Genomic DNA, 23890 nt, shown 5'->3' with positions numbered 1-23890 from the left:
CTCAGGATACATGAGCTGAAGGAACTCGTGATCCTGTAAGATGTCCAACACCAACTCACACATAGTTGGGCAGGTTGGCTTTGGCTGCGACGTGTAAAGCGCTCCACCTAGACCCTTCCTGCAGTATGACGAGGCGTGTCCCCTGAGCTGATGAGAAACCGAGGGTTGTTCCAGACAGTCTCCGTGAAGGTCACCTTGTCCCCTTGCTCAAAACTCTTCCTCAGGCGGTTCAGCTCAGGCACCTTGGGGGCCTTGAAGTTGTTGGCCTTCTCTGCCTTTGCAGCTTCAGCATCTGCTTCACATGTCTTCTGTACTGGTGGTGTTTTCTGCAGGGAAAAGTCAGTAGCGTCCTTCCTGTTCTTAAAAGCCTTAAAACGTGCCCCTTTGACCTTCTTCAGAGTTGTCAACGCCTCTGACCTCTTGGTGTACACGTGAGGTTGATCAGGGTCGAAGCCGTTGGCGTGAGCAGCCAATGATACATCACTAGGGGGTAAGGAGACAGCGTAGTACATAGTCTCTCCACCTTCTTCTTCTTCTACCTGTGCCTGTGATCCCTCCTCTGTTCCCCTGTCACTGTTATTGGTGCTTCCATCAGCATTACTGCCTGATACTGCTGGTTGAGACAGTGTCACATCGGAGCTGTCTGTCTCAGTGCTTGCACTTCTACTCCCTGTATCTTCACTAAAGTCTGGGGTGTCCTCTCCTGGAGGCTCTGGGTTGTTTTTACTGTACAGAGCCTGAGCCAGTCGTCTTTCAAACAGCTTACGCGTGGTGGCGGTAATTGGTCCCATGGGCTGACCTTCATCCTTGATCTTCTGCCGAAGCTCTGGGATGGTCAGCTTATGCAGCTCCTCTAGTATGGCCTCCATCCCCTCGTGTACTCACAGTCCTGGTTTACTGCATGCCAAGCTTGTCCCCACTTCTGCAACACAGAAGAAAAATGTGTTTAACTTGTATCTTTCTGATACAAGGTCACAGCTGAAAGAATGCAGTTGGTGATGGAAAAAGTTGACACGATTTTTTGTTGCCTACCTATCCCTTCAGAAGTTCATGCTTCACATATATACATGTAACACTGCCCCCCCCCCCCATACATTCGAATATGCAGACATAACATCACTTAGCAAGTTGACAGGTCCAAAAAGTACATCTACTATGTTCAGAAATCAGGTATATGACCTAGATACATTCCACGTGCTTCATGAAGTTACTTTTTCTACATCGAAATACCGGCCCGCCCCCCTCCCACCTTGCACGCCGTCCGCCAAAACATGAATGGTATCGATCCTTATCTTCTTCTTTGAAGGCTTGTTTCTGCGTTTCCAGCCGATGACATATCTAACCACTTGTACAGTTCCCATGTATATGATCTTCCTAAACAGCCTGTAGCTAACATCGTCTCTTTAAATCCACACAACCTTTAAAAGAACAGTTAGAAACACAAACCTGCAACCGCCGCGCCCTGTCTGGCCGGATGTGCACGTTTCCAGACCATTTCCGGGTGAAAGGTTATGGAAGTTTCGTCAGGGTTGAACTTTGTACCTGGAAGATGGCGCCTCGATCGGTCAGGATCCCGAGGCGTCTGCCGATCCTGGTGGTTTCTGGCGGCGTGCTGCTGCCAGGCTCCTCCATGAGGATACCTGTCCATGCCCCGAGAAAGTAGGTATCGTCCTGATGAGTTGTCATGTGGTTTGGCTGCGCAAGGCTTCTGTTACACCCATTTTCCTTGCAAAAATTTTGGTGTGTGTTGTGTGTTTACGTAAGTGTGTGAATCTGTGATGATGTGTAACTTCGTTATATCAGAAAAATCATAGTATTTCTGTGTACTTAACAAACAGATCTGTGTAAATTTTGCCATGCTTGGCTCCGCTTACAAACATCAAGTCCTAATCTATCTTATCATTATACGAGTGACAGGGGAGTAACTTGCTGAAAATATTGTGTAACTTTGGCAAAGTCCACTTGGCCGTAGTGAATGAGGTCACTGACCTGCCTGTCACCAAGCCCATTGACCTTATACAATTCATGTCTCTTAGCCTTGGTTAGACTAGACAACATGTTTTTGTTTGTTTTTGTAAAGAAGAAAAAAATCTCTGAGAGTAACCTCAGTGTTATTGATATTGAAGATGCTGTACCTGGCTTATGAGCTTATATAAACCTACAATGTTTAGCTGTTACGCAATGTAAATATGTGGCACACATCAATAACAATAAGGGATCTTGCAGATGATGTTGATCAGACTGTTTTATGTTTTTGCCTCTACAGTATGCAGTTAGTGAAGAACCATGTGATGAAGAGGAGCAGTCTCAGCAGTATCATTATAGGTGTGGCAACAACTACCAATAAGGACCCACAGGTAAGAATCATTTCAGCATACTGGTGACAGGTTGTAAGATTGAGCTACTCGTGGTAATATTTGATTGACAAGTCTGATAAGAAAGCTATCTTTCCCAATGTTGATAACTCTCTGTTCTAAATTACTGTCAAATGTAGCGTTACATTGTCATCCAAATTCCCTCGTCAAGCCCTGGCAAATACAGAAAGAAAAGCAAGCACCGAAGCTGACTGTTTTGCACATAAAAACTGTCATAGCCGAAATGCTGATCCTTTTGTGGTACAGTGCCAACATTAAGTTTTTGGTCTCTTTTACAAATCCCACAGACAGAAGACCTTGAAGCCCTCCATGAGATAGGAACTGCAGCAGTTGTGGCCCAGGTGACTGGTACCAACTGGCCCAAACCAGCTTATACCCTGCTGGTGACCGGTCTGTGCCGGTTCAAACTGGATGCCTTTGTTCAGGAGATGCCGTATCCCATTGCACAGGTTACCCAGCTGGACAAGCTGCCTGGAGACCTTACTGGTAATTTGGTGATATAGGATACAAATAAATTATTCAACAAATCTTCAACAGATTGGTAATGAAAGATACTGTTTATTTGTAGGCTATGTTGCCATTTGCACATTTCAAATATGTAGTGCTAGTATGTCTAATGTCTAGCTTAAGTCAAAAGCTTTCTTTGCATAACTGATTGGTGATATATGTTGCCTACAGATGAGAATGATGAGGAGTTGTCTGCACTGCTGGACACATTTAAGGAGAAAGCCAATGTTCTGGTGGACATGTTGGACATCACCGTACCTGTGGTGGCAAAACTCAAGGTCAGCTTCTATGTAGACAATGATGAAAGTTTCTTGATTTTGTAACTTATGTGTAGGTTCTTCAAAGCTGAAGAGTAAACATTATGTATAATAATTTACTGAACAATCTCTTGCAGAAAATGCTGGACAGTCTTCCTTCTCAGCATCTCCCTGATGTCTTTGCCTCTATCGTCAAAGCAACATTTAAAGAAAAATTACAGGTAAGTTAAGGTGCAAACCTATCCATGCACAGGCAAGTTTACTACCAGATGACTCATCTAATTTGTGCAAACGTATTATTCACAAGGAACTGTGGCCTGTGAAATTTGCCCATCTCAAGTAGGGCAAGAAGTCAACTACAAAATCTTTGATGGACCAAAATGGATTGTCTGGTCCACATGCTTCTATTTTTTGTCTGACTGGAAAGTTAACATTGTGTTGTATTTCAGGTTCTTGATGCAGTCGATCTGAGGGAGCGGTTTGAGAAGACTCTTCCACTTCTCCTCAGGCAGATTGAGGTAACAGTAACCTGCTCTTGGCAGCCATCTGTTCTCAGAGATGGTGCCAGAACCATGGTTCAGTCTGTATCCATGTGTTTGCGCCACAGCATCTGCTGTGGCTGCATAGTCCGATTGTTGAGAGTTGCAGTGTTTACACGTGTATCCTTATAATTACTTGGCCCTGTAGGGGTTGATGTTAATGTTCCCTTTGTTGTCTTTGCTCCCTCCTGACATAGTAACCTACAACATCTAGAACCATGCAAGAATCATCATTCACTGTAACCTCTTTTGACACATCTCTAGGGCCTGAGACTTCTGCAGAATTCCAAGCAACAGGGCAACAAGAAGAACAGGGAGATTTCTAATGTCCGTATCGTAGTGAAGCCCCCTGCAGAGGGGGGCCGCCGACCCGTCAGGATCGTCCAGGACCAGGATGAGGATGGGGAGGTGGACGAGATTACAGAACTGGAGAACAAAATCAAGTAAGGTTACTCCTGACATAAATACATGTAACTGTGTATTTGAGCATTCTATCACTTTAGTCACACAGGTGACATTGATCTGAAATATGTACACATTGCTGACATGTATGATGTAATAATCTTTTCTATTGGAGAATTTGTCAAACTGCTTTATTTTTCTGCAGGCAAGCCAACCTTCCAGCCCAGGCTCTGAAGGTTGCTACTAGAGAATTGAAAGTAAGTGAATTCACAGAATAGCTTGTAAATCTCTTACTGTGATAGTTTTTCCAATAGTTATGCTGGACAGAATGTCAAATAGAATATCCAATCAGCCAATTCCAATAGTAGTTATGCTGGACAGAATGTCAAATAGAATATCCAATCAGCCAATTCTAATCTGATTTTTCCCAACATCTAGCGCCTGAAGAAGATGCCAGCAGCCATGCCTGACCACGCTGTCATCAGGAACTACCTGGAACTGATGGCTGAGCTGCCCTGGTCCAAGAGCAGTCCTAACCAGCTGGATATCACACATGCCAGGTAACATAGTTCTAACGTGTTGTCATTAAACCTGAAACAGGTGCAAAGAGGTTTGCCATTTTTGAAGCAGGTATTGATAAGAATCTAGATAATATGGTATGTGCATAGCTAGGTTGTGCGGCTTGTGCCTGTGTATCTGTATCTGTATAGCCGATATGCTGTGGACATCTGTAAGCAATAAATGTTTTGATATTTCTGAGGGGGTCAATTATTTATGCCTTATATACACTGCAATGTACAGTAACACATAGATGTACAGATCATAGCTTTTGTCTGTGTAATTCTTTCTTGTCTGAATAAAACCAAAGAATACCAACTGCACTCCGCTCACTTGCAGGGAAGAGCTTGATGCTGACCATTACGGGCTTGACAAGCTGAAGCAGCGTGTTATGGAGTACCTGGCTGTCCGACAGCTGAGGAACAACCTGCGGGGTCCCATCCTCTGCTTCGTGGGACCCCCAGGGGTGGGGAAGACCAGCGTGGGCCGGTCCATCGCACACATCCTGGGCAGGGAGTTCCACAGGTCAGCGGATATGGTGAAATCTTTGCTCTGGGACTGGGTAGATTGTTTGGTGTACTTAATTATCTTTTTACATTTGTACTTAATTATCTTTTTATTCTGTTTATTCTGTTATAGAACTGCTTACTTAAAGCCCCTCAATCTTATGGGACTGACACCAGCATTGAATACATGTATCTATATAATTCTACATTTAGGTACATGTAATTTAATAAAACAGTGCTGGATAGTGTGAGTGTGTATATAACTGTATTTGGTATGGGACCTTGACCTTTTGGTCTATGAAATAGTTTTTGTATACTGTTGTGCAATTGTTTGGATGTGCGGCAGAGTAGACAGAAAGCCTGGTTTATCAACAGATACTCCCATCTCACAGGATCTCCCTGGGTGGAGTAGTGGACTCCTCAGATATCCGGGGTCACCGCAGGACGTACATCGGCAGCATGCCTGGTCGTGTCATCCAGGGGCTGAGAACTGTCGGCACAAACAACCCTCTCTTCTTACTGGACGAGGTGGACAAGCTGGTATGTCGGTTGTACTAATGGTGGTTAACAGTTGTTCATAAGGACTTGATTGTGTGCTCATTGTGCTAAGCTGTTTGACTCTTAGTTTCTGCAAACTCGCATTGTGAAAAGTAGTTGAACATGTGTAGATGACAGAAAAATCTTTTGGGCATAAAGCATTTTTTGTATGAAATTTCTTACATAATATACTATATATTAGGTTTTATAAGATCATAACAACAAGGTTACTTTCTAGCTTGCAGAGTTTGCCTGTGCCTCTTACACATTCCCGGTTCTTTTATTTTGCCTGTAGGGTAGAAGCCTGCAGGGAGATCCAGCATCAGCACTGCTGGAGGTGCTGGACCCTGAACAGAACGCCCACTTCACAGATCAGTATCCTTCAACACTGTGGCCTGTAGCACACTGCAGTACTGTAACAAATTTGTGATGATAATCCGAGCGTATAAGGATTACATGTTATCTATCATTGATGCAAGTTAAAGTTCCTGATCAAAAATATATTATAGCCAATGAACCTGTACTGTTTAGTATAGATGTCCTTAACCAAACACCCAGCTACCTGAATGTGCCCTTTGACCTGTCACAGGTCATCTTCATAGCGACAGCCAACACCACGGCGACCATCCCGCCTGCCCTGCTGGACAGGATGGAGGTCATCTCTGTCCCAGGGTACACACAGGAGGAGAAGCACAGCATAGCAACCAGGCATCTCGTTCCCAAGCAACTCAAGGTTGGGACATATTCCAGGACCCAACTTTGCTGTCATACACCGGAGTCCAGAGATTTCAATATTCTTAACTACTTTTTTCATGTATACAAAAAGCAGTACAAAAGCAATGTGTACTTTCTCCCCACAGGAGCATGGCCTGACTGGAGAACAACTGCAGTTCTCTGACGAGGGGCTCAAAACCATCAGTAAGTTTAAAGTTCTTCACATTGCTAGTACTAATACTAGTATGTGAATGTTAAGATGTGATGTGTCCCCTTTTTATGGTTTGTTTATACATTTGTACATAGTGAAATGGTTTAGAAAACTGCTGTTTTCCCTGTGTGGCTATAGTTGGCAGGTACACCCGTGAGGCTGGTGTGCGGACCCTGGAGAGGCGACTTGGTGCCGTGTGCAGAGCTGTCGCAGTCAAAGTGGCAGAAGGACTGCCCAAACCCAAGCAACAAGCTGCTGACAACAAGGAAGTAAGTCAGTACTGGACATTAAGCCTGTACATTGATGGTTAGATATTCTCATATTTATATTTATACAATTCCATGTACTATCTGTGTTGCCAGCAGTGTTCAGTTTATTAAATTATAGAAAAACTGACTGTATGTAAAAACTGACTGTATCACACATTTCATTGTCATTCAAAAGTGGAGACCCTCCCCTGGACTTACACATGACATGCTTGCTCTTCTTGTGTTGTTGAACAACAACTCCTCATGCCACTTGTGCCTCTGTTTACAGAGCAAGGAAGAAGACAGGACTGATGAGGTGCATGCTGTAGATGAGGACATGAAGGTTCCACATGTGGACCACCCTCCCAACCTGCCTATTGTCATTGACAACCACGCTGTGAAGGATATACTGGGGGTAAGTCAAGACTGTGCTGAAATGTATACTAGTGAAAGAAAGTATACTAGTAGGTAATCTTACAAACTACTCATCAGAATGTATACTAAATACCAGAAAAGACAGGGGTTAATTGATACAAAGCCAACTTTCATTCTTCAGAGCTGGTTATATGATAATGTCTGTCTGTCTCTGCAGCCCCCAGTGTTTGAACATGAGGTGTCTCAGAGGTTGAACCAGCCTGGAGTTGCAGTAGGTAAGGCAATACTCATATGTAGCTTTCATTTCTTCGTTTGCTTTGCTTTAGCTGTAACACCAACTGCATAAGATTGGACTTGGAACAACCCCTTCTCTTTTTGACAATTTTGGTAGGATCTTTAACATGCTCAAGGTGTGGCTCTCATGTAACAAACTAGAGACACTGGATAACCCTTGTAGAGACCAATGGTACTCAAGGTTTTCCTTTCTTACAGTCTTTTCTGTTGTTATTGAAGCTTGTTAGTAGAAGATATTAATTTGTTCCCTGCAGGCCTTGCATGGACGCCGATGGGAGGAGAGATCATGTTTGTGGAGGCTACAAGGATGGACGGAGATGGACAGCTCACTCTGACAGGACAGCTGGGTGAGGGGCTGCTTACCAGATTAGTGTAACTTGTTACCGGCATGTAGGGAGGCTTTGTTTTCAGTGTTTGTGTAGTTAATGCTAGGCACATTGGGAAGACTGACAAGAAGTTAGGCCAAAGGTCCCAGAAAATATTGTCCCCCATTTCCTGCATTCAATTTCCCACTGTGTATATGCCTATTGCTTTATGGGAGTGAGAGCCAGTGGGAAAATGCATAGGCAGAATCAACGAGATGAAACAAGAACTTGATGAAAATCTTAAATACTTCCCAGCATTATGAGGTTCACACAAGTCTTCTCTCCCCACAGGGGATGTGATGAAGGAGTCAGCTCAGCTGGCCATCAGCTGGCTGCGCAGTAATGCACTGGAGGTGAGCTCCTGTTGTTCAGATATGGCACAAAATCTGTAAAGAAGTTGCTGCAGTAGAAACATATACATGTATGCAAGCAGCACAACAGATTCTGGCTTGTGTCTTGGACTTCAGTACATATTTACACAATGTAGCTCAAATACAAACTCAGTATCATCTTGCTGTGTCCCCCCAGTACGGGCTGGTACAGAAAGCAGGGCAGGACCTGATGGAGAGTACAGACGTGCACATCCACTTCCCTGCAGGGGCGATCGGGAAGGACGGGCCGTCAGCGGGGGTCACCATTGTCACCGTACTGGCCTCTCTATTCAGGTACTCACCACTCACATGGATTTCTAACATTGATCTTAAAAACCTTTGGCTGTAACTGCACATTCATGAAACATGTGTAGCTTCGAAATTTGCCTCACTGTTATGCACTTACCGGGTATCTGGCTTTATCTAGCATTGCCATCATATGAACACATTTGTCTATTAAAAGGACTTGAACATATAGTAGTATATAAAGCCTAAAGATATGAGAACATATGTGATTCATTGAAGTACTAGTAATAATGAGTGCTAATTTGCTGCTGTATGTTGATTTAGTTTTCTTTCTTCTCAGCGGCCATGTGGTGAGGTGGGACACCGCCATGACAGGAGAGATCACCCTCAGGGGAGTGGTGCTGCCGGTGAGTACACAGGGTAACATGGGTGTACTGTAACTGCATTTATTTCACAGTGGCTTTATTTCGTGATAGGAGAGGAAAGGAAGGCTTTTGAACTTCAGGATGGAAAGCAATTTTGTAGTACAGTAGAATTACAAAAAGGGCATTCACACAATATGTCTATTGGATCTTTGTTTAGATGCTGTATCAGTTTAAACATGGATTTTAATGACAAAATTCTTCCCAAGAAAGTATGAAATATGTTCAGCCCTTAAAAGCTGTGTCGTGTGTGCCTTGTGTAGGTGGGAGGGATTAAGGAGAAGGTGCTGGCTGCCCACCGTGCAGGGATCACACGGATCATCCTCCCCAAGCGCAATGAGAAGGACCTGCAGGACATCCCCAGTAACGTCAGGGTGAGTACACAGCATCACAGAGAAGTGCTCGGGTAGGGTAAGAAATACTTCACCTGCAGTCATATATATTGGACAGATGACATGTACCTATGGCAATAGCTGACCAGTGGTGTAGTCTGACTTAAATGTGCTCTAAGCAGCCCACCTGACCGACACAATTAGTGGGAGATGGTGTAACACAGGCTAACTAGTGGTGTATTTTTCTGTCAATTAGATGCAGTCTTCAAAATTAGGCCTAGGAGCTGTAGGTTGTACTGATCTTCATAATGTGACATGAAACTAGACTTGACAGACCCTATGTATTTGCCCCTACAGAAAGAGTTGACCTTCATCCTGGCTGACCAGTTGAGTGATGTTCTCAAGGCAGCGTTTGATGACGGCTTCCCGTCCTCCAGACAGGACCGCGCTGTCTCCAGCAAGCTCTGACAGACTGACACGATCACAGCCTGGTGGAGCCCAGCATGATTACACCGTGATCAGTTTTTAGAGATTAACTTGCAGTCAATTCAAAAACCTGGCGGAGGGGGCTCTACTACAACACAATCTTTCTGTTGTTTGAGTTCCTGTTTATGAATTTCTTTATCCTCTCATTTTAAAAGACGTCTGACAAACCTCTATTATGTTTTAGACTTAAATGGCCCTAATGCTAATAAGTTGTACAAATTAGTGTAAGATAACTATGAGCATGTGGTCATACCTCCAGGTTATCAAACAATAGGACTGTGCTACCAGTCACTTTGCACAGCATAAGAAATATACACAATGATATTAATGTACATATGGTTCTCATGAATGTAGATGTAAGTCAATTTATGCTGCCTAAATGATTTGATGATAATATTGAGATTACAGTTTGAGATTACAGAAGACCAAGACTCACTTACTGGTAATTGGCCTTTCTCTTTCAATGCATAGCAGTGCATTCCACCAGTTCTACATGGGCTGTTCAACACAATGTCTAACATACACACCAGATACTAACATGACTGTATTCCTTCTGTACTGATGATAAAGTCTGAATATGGAGTAAAAAGAGCAATGCAACAATGCCATGGACATTAAAGATTGATATATTGATATACAAAATGTAATATGACTGTAATATACTTATTAAATTTGTATGTAATTTCCTTTGGTTAAAAATCAGAAAAAGCCTGGATTATCTCAGGAAAACAATCCATATTAAAGAACATTTCAACCCAATAACACAAAAAAATACATGTTCAAGTTTTTATGTGATGTTTTTTGTCATGACGGAGCTGAGGTAGACTCATATCTGTAGGTTCTCCTGTAGTACCTTGTCTACCGCAGTCTCCTACGTCTTCTTGTCGCCGTTTGTTTTGGTCCCAACAGCAGAGTCTGGCGTTGGCGCCAACTGGCTCACCTTAGAAGAGGGAGGGGTGTCGATAGCGGCTATGGGCACTGTGGTTCCAAGGAGACAGATGTCTTTCCTATGTGTGGATTGTTTTCAGAATCCTGTACATTTATTTTGTTTCAAACAAACTCTCAACTTTTGTTGAGGAAAGGAGCAGCTCAAGTCTGCGTCTGCCGCTCCGAGCAGTCAGTTGAGAATGTAAACAAATCACATCGAACGTCGTTGCTAGTCTAGAACACAGGGAGTTTGTGGTTCCAGAACAACTTTTCGAACAATGGGCGATGCAGCATAAAGGCGGGCAGTAACTTCTACAGGTTAAGCTGAAACATATATATAATATGGGGCCCCGTCCATACAGAATCACTTCTTGTTGTATAACACCATCGGTACACAGGCAAACGCACCTGTCCTTGGTGCTGAAACGCTTTCGCACGTAGGAAAGACATCTGTCCCTGGTACTGAACACCCAATCACATGCAGGGAAGCGTGCACGCCTGTCTGCCTGTTGGCAACAAACATCACAAGCAACAGTTTGCCGACAAGGGGACAAGGAAGCAACGCAAGAACACACACGTACATGACAAAGATAACCGGAATGTATACACATTTATTTCAGACGTATTAAGGTATATTTCAACCATGTCTGAGAGTTCTCAGCTGGAGAGTGTTGGAAACAACGGTGATATAAACAGGGGAATGAAAGTCCGATACTCAGTGTACTGGCCTAAACAAATGAGTGTATTTTTCGTTCGCTCTCATTGACATTGATGTTGTTTACAACGAGATATTTACCAATATGACATGTACACTTGTATGCAGAGGGTACGAGGCCCGATGATATAATACTTCTTCGGAAAAATACTGTATATCTAGCGGTCCGTAAGACGAGGCGACCGCGCGTGTCACATTTCTTCATACATAAACATGAAACACTACAAGTTCGAAATGGAAGGAGGTCCTTGGACCATTAGATATGGTATAAGGTATAAATTATATCCAACAGATAATACATATACATATGCATATTTGATTCCATACAATACTTGAGTGCTTGGACTCGGAACAAAAGGATACTTTGAGACTATAATATACCACAACAAATAAGAATAGAAAGTGGCAAGAAATGTTAGGTGTGTGTCACTTTTGTCACTAGTGACGTTATCTGCAGGGATGGCAATACAACATAACACAATATCAACCTCTATCACAGCTACCGCACTCAACTATATTTGTTGTTTACAGTTAAACATGTACATAAAACAGCATCATTTTAAACTCCTCCTCCTCCTCCTCCTCTGGACCCTGTTGTTGATCACCATCGGGTTGACTTTTCCCCAGACTCCCAGCACAAAGGACTCTATTTGACACTCGTTCTCGCCACGAACGATCCGAAAGTAACCTACAAGACAAGATGCATTAAACACATTTCGTATCAAGAAATGACATCATAGTATTTGAACAAATTATTTTTTAGATGATTAATTTGCACTATTTTGCACTATTAATTTGCAATATTTCTGCTTTGAAAGCGGAATTGATAAAAAGTACTACGGCTAACTAAAATGTCAGTTTGGCTGTTTGCACCTCAGTCACCTGTGTAGCTTGCTATCGTCAGAAGTAGGGGCATGGTTTGGTGCCATTTCGGCCTATTCCCCTGTACTAATCATAGTCCTGTGAGACATACAATGTTCCCTGTGGGCATTTCCATGTTTCAACAACACTCTGTACAGTGGTAACACTGCGTGTACTTACCTTCTTCTCCCCACTGTTTGCCCCAGGAATTCGCCACCGTCTAGGAAACGGAGAAAAAAAGCTCAATGTCTGATGAACAGGTGATTTTGAATGCGTACAAATTCGTCACGTCACATTTACATCGACTCAATATGTCATGTGTGAATAAGAAAGCACTGGCAAAAAAAACTTACCCAGTACTTGATTGGTGCCTGATATGGATTTGACATCTCCACACCCCAACTTCAGGGAGTAAAGAAAAACATAACATTGTTAGTTATCTCTTAAAAAACATAAGCAACTAGCTTAACTATCCGTCTTTCATTGTGAAGAAGCCAAGTGGCCTGTGAAATACAAGGTTCTAAGTTTTTATTTGCCCCTCACTACACTACAAAAGCATGTCGTTAGTTACTACAGTTACAGTTATGGATTATACTTACAGTTACGGATTACTGATAAACAGAACCATCCAGCTAATAATGTGCAAAGGAGTATTGGAATTTTACAAATTGTATGATGTGGCAAGTCACAACCACGTCTGCCCGTGCGATGAATGAGTACAAACAGAAGATTAGAAAGGTAACATTTGCAAAGCAAATGCATAATGTTTACTTTCGCATATGTCTCACTCAAACACATTCATATATATTGTCAGACGGGAGTTTAAATCCCCCTGCTATACAATTGGAAAATGATGTAACCCAACATTAGTTCATGCCATTGACCATTTTGGTTTGGAGAAGAAGAGGAAACGTAGCAAAAACAATATGTTTTCCTTCGGTTAACATAAATACAGTACACACCCTACGATCCTGACGGAGTGCCAGCCCCTGCGCCGGTACTCAGGCGGCTCCCCCTGCGCCAGCTCCGTGTGTCTGTACACCCCTGATCTGTAGGAGAACAGGTCAGGCTTCACCTCCATCGTGGCTGCAGGTAAACATCGATACAGGTAGAACTTTAAAAGTAATCTCATCGGTATCATTTCGTACATATAGCGTCTGATTACAAAGCGCGAAGACAAGACTTTAGGAGAACTGGACCAAATAGCATGAAAGTTGAATTGGCAATTTTCCCGATCGCGTAACCGTTACCACAAGTATCCTGTATAGATGAACTTCTCTTTAAAGACGTTAGGAACGCAATAAGACACACTGGAAAGCGTGGTATTATCATCGTACGATTCAGGACTCATAGTTATACGTCGTCAGTGGCGCATGTGTTATACAACTTCAAACTGGAGCGTGAAGACAAACCTTGGACAGGACCATTTGTCATTATTTCCTTCATGATATCTTCTTCCTGAAAAATAGACGGTATTTTAGAAAAGTATTGTAGATATTGCGTCACAAGAGGTACTGATATTCCAAGGCTTCTTTGTGAGATGCGATAATGTGGCTTCGATCGTTTAAATCGGAGAAGAAACACCAAGCCCGGTCAAGAGGTGATTTCACCGGTGAAGAAGTGGATATATAAGTTACTGACTAAGAATAAATGTTGAACTATGCCTTACTCTGTTTGAGATTTTATATGCTGGTGAAGACTGGTATTTCATGGTTGTGTCGCCGTTGTTACTGGGGCACGGGTAGGGTCTTCCGTTAGACCTGGGCACGGCGCACTGGCCGGCCTGGGCCGAGCTACCGCTACTGTACGGGTAGCAGGCATCGGTGGTGACCCTGGAACATCATAGCAACATAGCAACACAAATTGAAATGTGGAGGCTACGGGTTTTAAGTACTTTACTGAACTTGTAGACCTCTTTCCAGACGCATACAAGTGATTATACCATTGATGCACCATCCCCACACAGACAAACATACCTGTCCTTGGTGCTGAACACCATCCACACATAAACACACCTGTCCTTGGTACTGAACACCATCCACGCACAGACAAAAGGCCTGCCCTTGCTTGGTGCTGAACACTTCAACACACAGACAAGCACAACTGTCCTCGGTACTGAACGCCATCCACACTGGCACACGCAGGCAAAAAACCTGTCCTTGGTGCTGAACACCATCCACACACAAACACACCTGTCCTTGGTACTGAACACCATCCACACACAAACACACCTGTCCTTGGTGCTGAACACCATCCACACATAAACACACCTGTCCTTGGTACTGAACACCATCCATACAAGCATACAGCTACAGAGCTGTCCCTTCCCCGTCATCCACACACAGGCAAACACACCTGCCCATGGTGTTAAACATCCACACAGGCACCTCTCCGTAAAATCAACCACCTACCCCTTTTTCCTGAGGAACCACCAGGCCCTGTCCAGCCTGCCTCCCTGGCAGCCCCGCTGTCTGTTGGTGTTACAGGACAGCAGGTTCTGCGGTGACAGGGTCGCCGTCATCGTGCCGCGGGACTGGATGGCGAGACGGTCAGCGAGCACGGCTGGGTGGAAAATGTGATTTTTAATCAACAATGTAGCTAGTAATTATAATAATAAACTGGAGTCACATCGTAGTCTATGAGGTATAAGGTGAAATGACCGAAGTAAGACAGAGAAAAGAGTGTCGTGATAGTTTTTTTACGTTGTGAGGAGGTTGGAGGTTTATGAGACCATGTCGTATTGAGACCGATTGCGCCATGCAAAAACATTGCCATGAGACAATGTATCCAAATGTCTCTAAGACCACATGATTGCTTGAAAGTCGGTTGGTAGAATAGTTGTGAGACAGGGGTGTTGGGTTGTACCTGTGGTGGAGAACGCCCAGGATGCCCCACAGTTCCCCTGGTCCCGCACGTCCTGGATAAGACCAGGCCAGCGGCTACGGGCGTCAAAAAACTCCGGAATGTTGTCCCTGATACTGACCTGAGGAACCACGGTAGAAATATGAGCTTTGCAGGATAATGACCGACAGATCAAACGACGTACTTCTAAATTATAGAAAGCCTGTCATTCATTAGAATTACAATTCCTTGCCTTTAAAGTATTTATGTCACCTCGATTAATAGGTAAAATGGATATAGACATGAAAACTATATGTCCAAAATAGTAGTTTCGATATATTTGGGGATATATTGATTGCTATTCTCCGATCGTACAACGCTTATCCTCAATAATCCATCCACATGCGACTTTGAGAACAACAGACACCATGACCTTTCCTACCTGGATGCCCCTCATGGCATGGACGCTCTCCGGCACGGGGTCCGTCCCCAACTTGTACTGCAGGCCCTGGTCAAGGGTCAGACCGTACAGGAACGGGTAGGCCTCCGCCTGCCATCTGTAGACAGTTAATGCCACGTTAAAAAGTTAATACTTCATGGCGAGTATGGTCTCTATTACATGTACGATATACCATACCGCCCAGCCGACAGGCATCTTAAACGACAAATGGTAGTGATATACAATACCTGTCTCATGATCACAAGCAAAGGGTCTTAAAATGTGTAGATTAGCGACAGATTAAGTTCAGATCCTTGACTTTGGTCCTTGATCTCTGGCAAGATTATAATCTAATGCACTTTGACTAGGAGCCTTGTCTACAGGGAGGCGGGTAGCGACAACAGGGTATCCCTGTCACGTGTGTAAACCTCTCTGTGCACCTGCAGGACTGGCAACTCTCAATCACACGTCCACACTCCAAGGGACTTTTCGGCCTCCATATGGTCTAACTGTTTACAAATGCAGGCGTTTAAAATGAGGTAAAGGACGATCGCTGTTCGGACGTGTTAGCCTGGTGTCCATCCTCTCCTAGTTTCAGGAGGTGATCAGAGGAGCGGACTGGAGGTAGACTAGGATAGACACCAGACTCCTGACCTGTAGAGGGAAGGGGACCTACCCGTAGTCTCCCTGGTTGATGGCCTCTAGCATGGTTGGCCTGAGCAGACAGGGGTTCTCCTGGCAGCGGAACTCGTACGATCCCGTCTGGGTGGGCTGGCACACGCTGGGGGAGACATGCGGGGAGCGGGTTAGCGGTGACCGGGGAAAACGGTAATCTCCAAGCAGATTCGATGGGGCAATGAGGGGACTTCATGTTGGCCGCCTGTATCCATTTGCCACCTGTATCCAACGAATCTGCCGCAGAACGTGATACGTGGGGCGAACGTTGAATACAGGCGGCAAATGGATACAGGCCGCCGACACGAAGTCCCATTGCCCCATCGCATCTGCTTGGAGATTAGGAACACGGGGCTCGGGACTGAGCCGCTTTCCGCCCGTATAACAGATCTGCTGCGTTTCCGCCAAATGTTTTCGGTCTCGTATGACTATATGAGACGACTAGTATTGTTTGGCGAGCTCGGAACAGATAAGCCCCCTATTGCGGATCTTACAGTGTTTGTGACATGGGAACAAAGGACACACGACAGGGCACATGGATGGCACAGCAGAAATACTGATCCAGCAAGACGATATTGACTTTGTCTAAAAGGTTTAACACAAGAAAACTATTCAAATTGTGAATACTGTGAGTACTTCTAGCTTCACCTATTTCTTTCCCTGGCGTTATATCATAGTATCAAATAGTCGTCCGGTTGCACCATTTCTTTTTTGTTTGATTTACTCCAATCTGAATTTAGTCGCTCAATTTGATACATGGCATGCCAAGTTAACGTTTCACCGCACAAAATGTATTTCCTTTTAATACAACACTTGGCTTGATACCAAATCTCTACACAAGAACAAGACAGGCGTTTAAAAGCCCGCGTTGTTGTCTTTTCTGCCACAGTTACTTGTCGAACTTGTCGACTGTTAACATTTTCTGTAACACTACAGCCTTGTCAGGGTTCGGGTCTCCTCTCATGTCTCATTGAACCGCAGAGTTTCCCTGTTCGCGCCCTTTTGTCTGACGTCTGTCCGTGTCAGTTCCTACAGGAAATATTCTTCAGTTTACAGACAAATTCAACATACATCAGACGAACAAACCCGGCAGCCCAGGTTTGTTGACCAGTCCCAGCTGTCTGACTTCACCCCGGCTGACGCCAGACTAGGCCTTGCCTCCTGCCCGACTCCGTGTGTGCGCTCACCGCTAGGGTTTTCCTAGTCTTTACATTCCTCATACATTCCGTACGCTCTAACAAACCACACAACAGCAAAGTCGGCAGCACACTAACACGTCAATCTGAATTCACAATGTTTCCTTTCCGGTTCGGCGGACTTACAATGACTGATGATGGCGAGAATCTTCAGTCCCTATTTGACAACTTGAATGGGGAATGACAAAGTAGATATTAATTGCTACATCCGACAACCATAGTTCACCAGTCGACGTCGCCATATCTTTTGAAAACTGCCATATCTTTTGAAGCAGACGTCCTAATTCTAAAGTAGCAAAAATATGTAAAACCAACCTTAAGCTTCTGTACCATACCGTATATGTTCATAACAAATTGAAGTGCACGGGAAGTGCACACACAATATTTTAAATAGTTTGAAACATTAGCGAGTTCATCTGGCCTTTCGGGCGACACGAGAACGACAACAATAGCCACAGCCATACTGATGGACTAACTAGAACACGTAACGTTACCATTGGTTGCAGTTGATCCTGACCGTGGCCCCGCCTGGATGGTACGTCCCGTCATGGAAGCAGCCATCTGAAATGGTGAAAAAAAATTCATGATATAAGGTTGAGCTGAGACACAAGCTGTCCTGTGTCTTCAAAGCTGACAGGGATTGTGTTCTCTCTTTTAATTAACGGCAGCCAAGTCGTGAACTTGTTTGCCATCAGTCTTATCTTGATGTAGTTTGAAAGCATGTCTTCTTCTGTATGTGGCTTATCTGGGATGTCATCAGTTCAGGTGACACGGACACCCCGCGTGCCGTGGGTGGGAACTCCCTGCGGGGGCCGTTCCCGTGCACCTGTAACGTGAACTTGTGCATGCCCTCCCCTCCCCCACTTGTCACAACAAACCTGAGGAGTGGAACAACTTCTGTGCCCAGCTGTTGTTGGACCCTGACCTTGCCAACCGCAGAAGGTTCTAACCTTGACAATGTTAGCTCTACGGCGCAAAACACAAACTATGTGGTATAAACACACGCTGTCCTCGTGGCTAACCTGCACTTAGCGCCTTGTAACCTCTCTGGCGGGTAAATGATAGTCTGGTTGTTTGGGTTGGCTTTATTCACTCGCATAAAAACTTCAGCCTTGCCACCCAGTCGTTACTTTTACCCTTATATAAATACGCAATGCATCGCTAGGATGCTTGTAATAAGTAAAAGCAAATAATCCATGTTATTGGTGTGTAAAGAAGTGTATATTGCCGCTTACTTTGCTTGAAGTCATGTGTTACAATGTTTCGTAACAAAGATGAGTAAAATGGCCGAGGTTCAATATGTAACCAGCATATTTACACGACAGTTTAACTGTCAGATGGAATATGGATCGACACTCTGAGACAGTTAGTGTGGAAACATGAACCACACGAGATTACGTGCGTTGAAAATGCACTCCTGACGACTGACGAATTATCAGTTGCTTGGAGTTTTTTTTAGTTCAAGGTCGGTTCTATCTTTAACTGAAGATAAGAACACCTGGCAAGGACCTCACGTTAAGAAATCTCAGGTTACTTCTGTTGGAAACACAGTCGTGACGTCTGCACATGGATCTTTCTCAGGGACAACAGAGACTGTGCAAACTGATGATACGTGCTTTATCCCACACTGCCTTGCTTTTCTCGACAAAGCCGATTTTATCATTAGGCGATACAAGCCATTGGTAACTAAAAGGATACAACAGTAATGCCAGCGTATGCCGTGATAGGGATAAGTTGTTATTGCAATACAAAGTCTTATCTGAGCTGTCATTATAGAATGCCTTCAAATTAAGGAAACTTCTTACTAAGAGGTTTCTTTGCTTTTGAAGACTCTTACTCTGATTCCCCTGTTTTGTACGGACCTTGATATTCAAGCAGATGCTAGGGGGGAAGATATTGACATTTTCGGAACTTCTTACCATCTAATCCTCCCATGTAAGCCGATCGGCTTATTTCAAATAAGAAAGCTGAACTCGTCAGACTGTCTAAAATAGTCTGAAAATTTCTACACCTGTCTGGAAGCTTTAACATGACTGCTCTGTGAATAGTCGTGATGCTAAACGAAAATGCAAATAGCATCTCTGAGTGTGGGTGGTGGAGTTTACTGACGGTGGTGGCTGAGGAAAATGAACACTGTGGGAGTAAATAATCGGCTGACAGTGCTCAAACAACGCCCATTCTTGTTGACAGCATCTGAACAGCACCCCTACCCAGGGAACAGTGTCCCGTGACAGATCGTGCCGTACAAACGCTCATTACCGTATTCATTACTGCTATTTACACGACTTTACACCTTCACTTACGGGTGAGAGAACACCGTTCGCGTTTGTCTTTCTGATTCCATTTGATCACTCGCCATCGACTCTGTCTACAAAAATATACAAGGCACTTATCTTAAGCTTTTTGATAAATACTTTTAGTCACATCTTCTTACCGGATAGTATTGCGTAATAAGTTCAAAGTTAACAAAGGGGAAAAAGCCATACAATGGAGCCCAGTAAGTTTTGAATGGCGCGTTTGGAACACAAGTTGTCCCAAAACATATCGTTTTAAGTTGCCGTGTCATCGTATTTCGTATACACAAACTGGGCGGTCTGCTTTGCTTGGCTAATAGTATTATGGGATTTTAGAAATTTTCCTAAAAATGCCTGCCCAGTCTCTGATGATCTCTGATGTACACGTATACCTATTTCATCTAACGTTAAACTAGAGCACAGACGTACATGTAGATGAATAGGTAGAGGACTCTGTCATGTTGATCGATGGGCTCAGAGATTCTTGTGGGTTGGTCCATGCTCACGTGCCATGCCATATTGGCTCCAGCACTGGCGCGCCCGGACAAAAGCTAGCAAAATAGATCTTCAAAGATTCAGACGTTTTTCTTTCGGACGTGTCCCCGGGGAGGTGGAATGTTTTCCCGCCAACTGTGAGTCCGGGATGGTTGTCAAGGAGATCTTCTCAGTCATCTGAACCTCTCCTACATCATTTGTCATCTTGTATCTTGTCAAGATATCTTAACAATGCGCCACACTTAAGTACCTTCGCTACAGACACGTCGTCTATCTAGTTAGCCGAATGTCTTTCAGGTCCTTTCAGTTTACATTTTTAACATGTTCTTCAAATATTGCTCCTCGATCCTACATCAAAAGGGTGATTAAGTGCCCCAATCCAGGAATGCACACAGCGCACATCGTTTATAATTATTTTCAGCAAAACATGGGCGCTGTTTGATGTGGAGCGTTCCCCTCACCAAGGGAAGCCGTACTTTGTGTGCATAAGATAAGCTGTTCAAACATGGGACGAATATTGTCTGTTTTGGGGCTTGAGCTAAGTAGCAGTACCTTCAACTTATGAGGTCGCAGCTGACATCTTAGAACGTCTCTCAAACAGTCGGGCGATTCTCGGGAGTAATCCGTGAGCAGAATTATTGTGGAAATGCCAATAGCAGAGAGATGAAAGGAACTTGTCTCGAAACACCGTTAAGCCTGTTTCCGAGTAAATACAGCTTGCACATTTGCGTTTTCCGCCGACAATGTTTTCATATAGATAGTCTAGTCTGGAGGAAACTTATTGCTGATAAGAATGCTGACAAAAATGTCGTCAGACGTCGGTTAAGTAAAGTAACATGGCCTCTGCACAGTCTTTGCTCAGTGCAAACACAGTTCGCGGGTCTCCGATACAAGCCGCAAGAGATTTATCGCAGAATGAACGATAAAGTGGCAGCTATGCCGCGTAACAACGGGTTCTGTGGTAGACCCATTGTGCGGGGATATGGAGTAGATACACAACTTCGGAGCCGACAGTATTTGTTAAGTAAACGTGCCTTGGCCGCTACAATAGCTTACCTGTCTCGGGAGGTTGGGGCAGTGGCGTCGGCTCGTTCGGCGGGGGGAGGCCCAGGCACACCGGCCGGTAGTCCGGGCAACAGTCCGACGCAGACGTGCGGTTGCAAAACTCATCACAGTAGCAGATCGTGTCGAAGTAGGGAAGGGAACACGAGTCCGATCTACCTCTGCAGCAGTTCAGAAGCGAGCAATAAGAAGTTCCCGTCACGGCCCTCGGAGGTTCTCGGAAGACCAGGTTGGGTTGCTGTTGGCTCTCCACGTGCACAAAGGTGACCAGTAAAACGACACAGAGTCCGGGCCAGGTCATAGTCCTCATTGTCCCTTATCGTTCCCGGGGTGATACCGCGACTTGTGATGGACCACAAACTTCACAGCGACGACTCGTCAGGAGAGAATCTGGCGTGTCTCGGGTCAAACAGGATGTTTGCCTTCCCTGCAACCGGCGACCTGCGGAACTAAACAGATTAGAGAACAAAAATCACAGTCGGCTGATTAACGAAGCCGGACTGGCTCGGAAGTCGGACCAGCCTGGTTTACAGTGTTTGTTACGGACTGGTCACCGCGCCGCCCTGGTGACTGAGTACAGGAGAGGCGGCAACTACCATCTGCTCAGTCTCCCCTGTAAACATTTATCCAAACTCAGTTGAGCGATGGGCTTCTGCACACATTGTTAGGCCCTGTCCGGACCATTCCAAATGCTCGGACGAAGAAAGCAAGGCTTGTGATGGGGCATGATTGTATATTTATGCAGCGACATTTAAGACTTAATAAAAGTGAAAAAAAGTCCCCTTCTTTTCCTCGCGGTGGATCCTTCCCCCATCGCCCTCTCACTGTTATTACGTGATGTCAGAGACACTCTGTCAGCAGGCCTTTCTGTACGGTATAGTTAGAGCCTGGCCTGTTTGTGACACGGTTATCTGATGTCTGGTGCATGCCAGAAGGCGCTGTACGCCCACAAACTTCAGCCTTCCCTCTGGCAACAAAAACATAGTACAAAGCCATCGTTTACTAAAAACACAATTTTGGCAGAGCAACAATCAAACTTGAATGTTTATTTCAGAAAGGGCTTCTGTAGGAGTTCCTTGTAGAAAAGAAGCCTTGATGCACTACTCAGCGGGTAGCAATCGGACCGAATAAAAGTAATGCCTCATGACATCTTTGAGAATGATACGTATAGATATAAGTTATGACGTTGTCAAATGTCTTTAATCTTTGTAAAAAGAGCGGAAATATTCCTCTCGTCAGAAGTAGGAATTTTGATTTTTCAGACTATGGCATATGGTATAGATTTGCTAGCTTCGAAGAGGGAGAACTGAACAGACGTCTTTTTCAACGTATGTTACTTCCAAGTTCCAGCATGTGTAGTGTTTAGGGTATATTCTTTGCAAAGGTTTGGGCACTTCGAAGTGGAGAAAATCGACTTCTAAACCGCAAATACTCTCTTCCTCTATGTCATCGACACGAGTCATGGTATTTGGATATAGGTTTAACCTCCTTGGATGGTTGTATATTATAGGTCTTGAACGGGGCACTGATTCAATGACGTTTGTTATGGGTACGATACAGGTCGCAAAACCCGTGTAAACTCTAATCCTTTTCAATCCTAGCTACGAATTAACCATAACACTGGTAACTAGAAGCACAATTATATGTATCTGAAAGTTGGGAAAATACATTAGTCTGTTCTAAAGGAAGTTCTCCAGTAAAACAAGTATCCGATTCAGGACGTCGAGGGGCGTGAAGGTAACACAACACCTAGCCGTGTTGTCCACCGGTTCCTGCTTTTGTTACGCCGTTATGTGTGGTCCCCACTTCAAAACGATTTTTTGTCAAAAATCTCTTCAAAATCTCAGGCGAGGCCTCTCTGTTCCCTTCTCGGCGACTCCCTCCTGTGATGTTTTGCACAGATTTCTCCTCGATTCCTCTGACCGTTGACTTCCCTTTTCTCTCGCTCAAAAGGCCAGGTAATTACCGTGAACGTTTCCGCTTGATAATTGGACATAATGGGCGAGCCTGTTGTGCTAAGGTCGCTTTCGTACCTTCGTTTCTCCTGCGGGTCACATAACGTTTCAGTAAGTGACAAATAGTGTGGTAATAGCCTAAATAGGGGCACTGACGTCTGACAAACAATCAACGGCGACAGTTTGCTCAGAGGGAAATCTATACAACTTTGTACAAGCCTCACCATAACCCATTGCGTCATACGAAAGGTGTGGGGATATGAGACGGAACCCTTACCGGTTACCAGACCGGGTGCGCCTGTACATGACCAGCCCGCCGTCCCGATCTTGACGCTTGGCCGCTCCCCTGTCAGTACTTACCGTGTTATCCCGGCTCCGACACCCTTGAAGGAGAGGCAATATCACGCCCCCTCCACTTCAAGGCCACAGCTGCACGCCGGGAAGGCTTTGTTCTGCGGTGCAGTGCATCTCGAGGGACTGGAGTACTGTGTCATGTTCAGGGGCAGGGGTCACCACAAGGACGTGCCCTACATTCAAAACTGTCAACATTAATGTAGACTCCATTTCATTTTGATAGGGTGTCGTTACGTTTATACAGTAGAGTACCTTTTGTGTCCTAAATGGAGTGGTGTAGCTTTTAGACTTTTTGTTCAATCAAGGTTTTAAACGTCTTTGATGCATCTGA

At 44.5% G+C, this 23890-nt stretch overlaps 3 protein-coding genes across 4 annotated transcripts in view; 1 reads left to right on the top strand and 2 right to left on the bottom strand.

Annotated features, from left to right (window-relative positions):
• LOC109480880 (ankyrin repeat and LEM domain-containing protein 2-like) overlaps window positions 1-1501 on the bottom strand; it is a 2561-nt gene extending 1060 nt beyond the window's left edge. Inside the window, 4 exon segments of the mRNA XM_019783210.1 lie at window positions 8-63; window positions 65-130; window positions 132-922; window positions 1447-1501. Of these exon segments, the coding sequence (XP_019638769.1) occupies window positions 8-63; window positions 65-130; window positions 132-869 (860 nt within the window). The 5' untranslated portion in view covers window positions 870-922; window positions 1447-1501.
• A 39-nt stretch (window positions 1502-1540) lies between these two features.
• Window positions 1541-10517, top strand: LOC109480911 (lon protease homolog 2, peroxisomal-like). The gene is made up of 23 exons (XM_019783278.1): window positions 1541-1659; window positions 2267-2357; window positions 2663-2861; window positions 3054-3160; window positions 3277-3360; window positions 3589-3657; window positions 3943-4121; window positions 4286-4337; window positions 4519-4640; window positions 4978-5163; window positions 5537-5684; window positions 5977-6056; window positions 6240-6414; window positions 6542-6599; window positions 6745-6875; window positions 7144-7269; window positions 7447-7504; window positions 7778-7870; window positions 8180-8241; window positions 8417-8553; window positions 8846-8912; window positions 9191-9301; window positions 9617-10517. The coding sequence occupies exons 1-23, from the start codon at window positions 1550-1552 to the stop codon at window positions 9725-9727; spliced, it is 2556 nt and encodes an 851-aa protein (XP_019638837.1). The 5' UTR covers window positions 1541-1549; the 3' UTR covers window positions 9728-10517.
• A 754-nt stretch (window positions 10518-11271) lies between these two features.
• Window positions 11272-23691, bottom strand: LOC109480909 (tubulointerstitial nephritis antigen-like). Of its 2 annotated transcripts, none has more exons than XM_019783276.1 (13): window positions 23483-23691; window positions 21245-21699; window positions 17894-17960; window positions 16205-16309; window positions 15532-15646; window positions 15114-15231; window positions 14660-14810; window positions 13918-14080; window positions 13661-13706; window positions 13211-13334; window positions 12602-12650; window positions 12429-12468; window positions 11272-12075 (listed from the first exon to the last, which is right to left on the bottom strand). In XM_019783276.1, exons 2-13 carry the CDS (start codon window positions 21558-21560, stop codon window positions 11942-11944), a joined length of 1428 nt encoding a protein of 475 aa, XP_019638835.1. In that variant the 5' UTR covers window positions 21561-21699; window positions 23483-23691; the 3' UTR covers window positions 11272-11941. The 2 variants fall into 2 exon arrangements, with proteins under 2 accessions (XP_019638835.1, XP_019638836.1); XM_019783277.1 differs by having other exon boundaries at window positions 23566-23691.
• Between the last annotated feature and the right edge of the window lie 199 nt (window positions 23692-23890).

The sequence above is a fragment of the Branchiostoma belcheri genome, unplaced genomic scaffold (assembly GCF_001625305.1).
Source record: "Branchiostoma belcheri isolate BF01 breed outbred unplaced genomic scaffold, Haploidv18h27 scaffold53, whole genome shotgun sequence".
Taxonomy (NCBI): Eukaryota; Metazoa; Chordata; class Leptocardii; order Amphioxiformes; family Branchiostomatidae; genus Branchiostoma; species Branchiostoma belcheri.
This window is presented reverse-complemented; position numbering and strand designations above follow the sequence as displayed.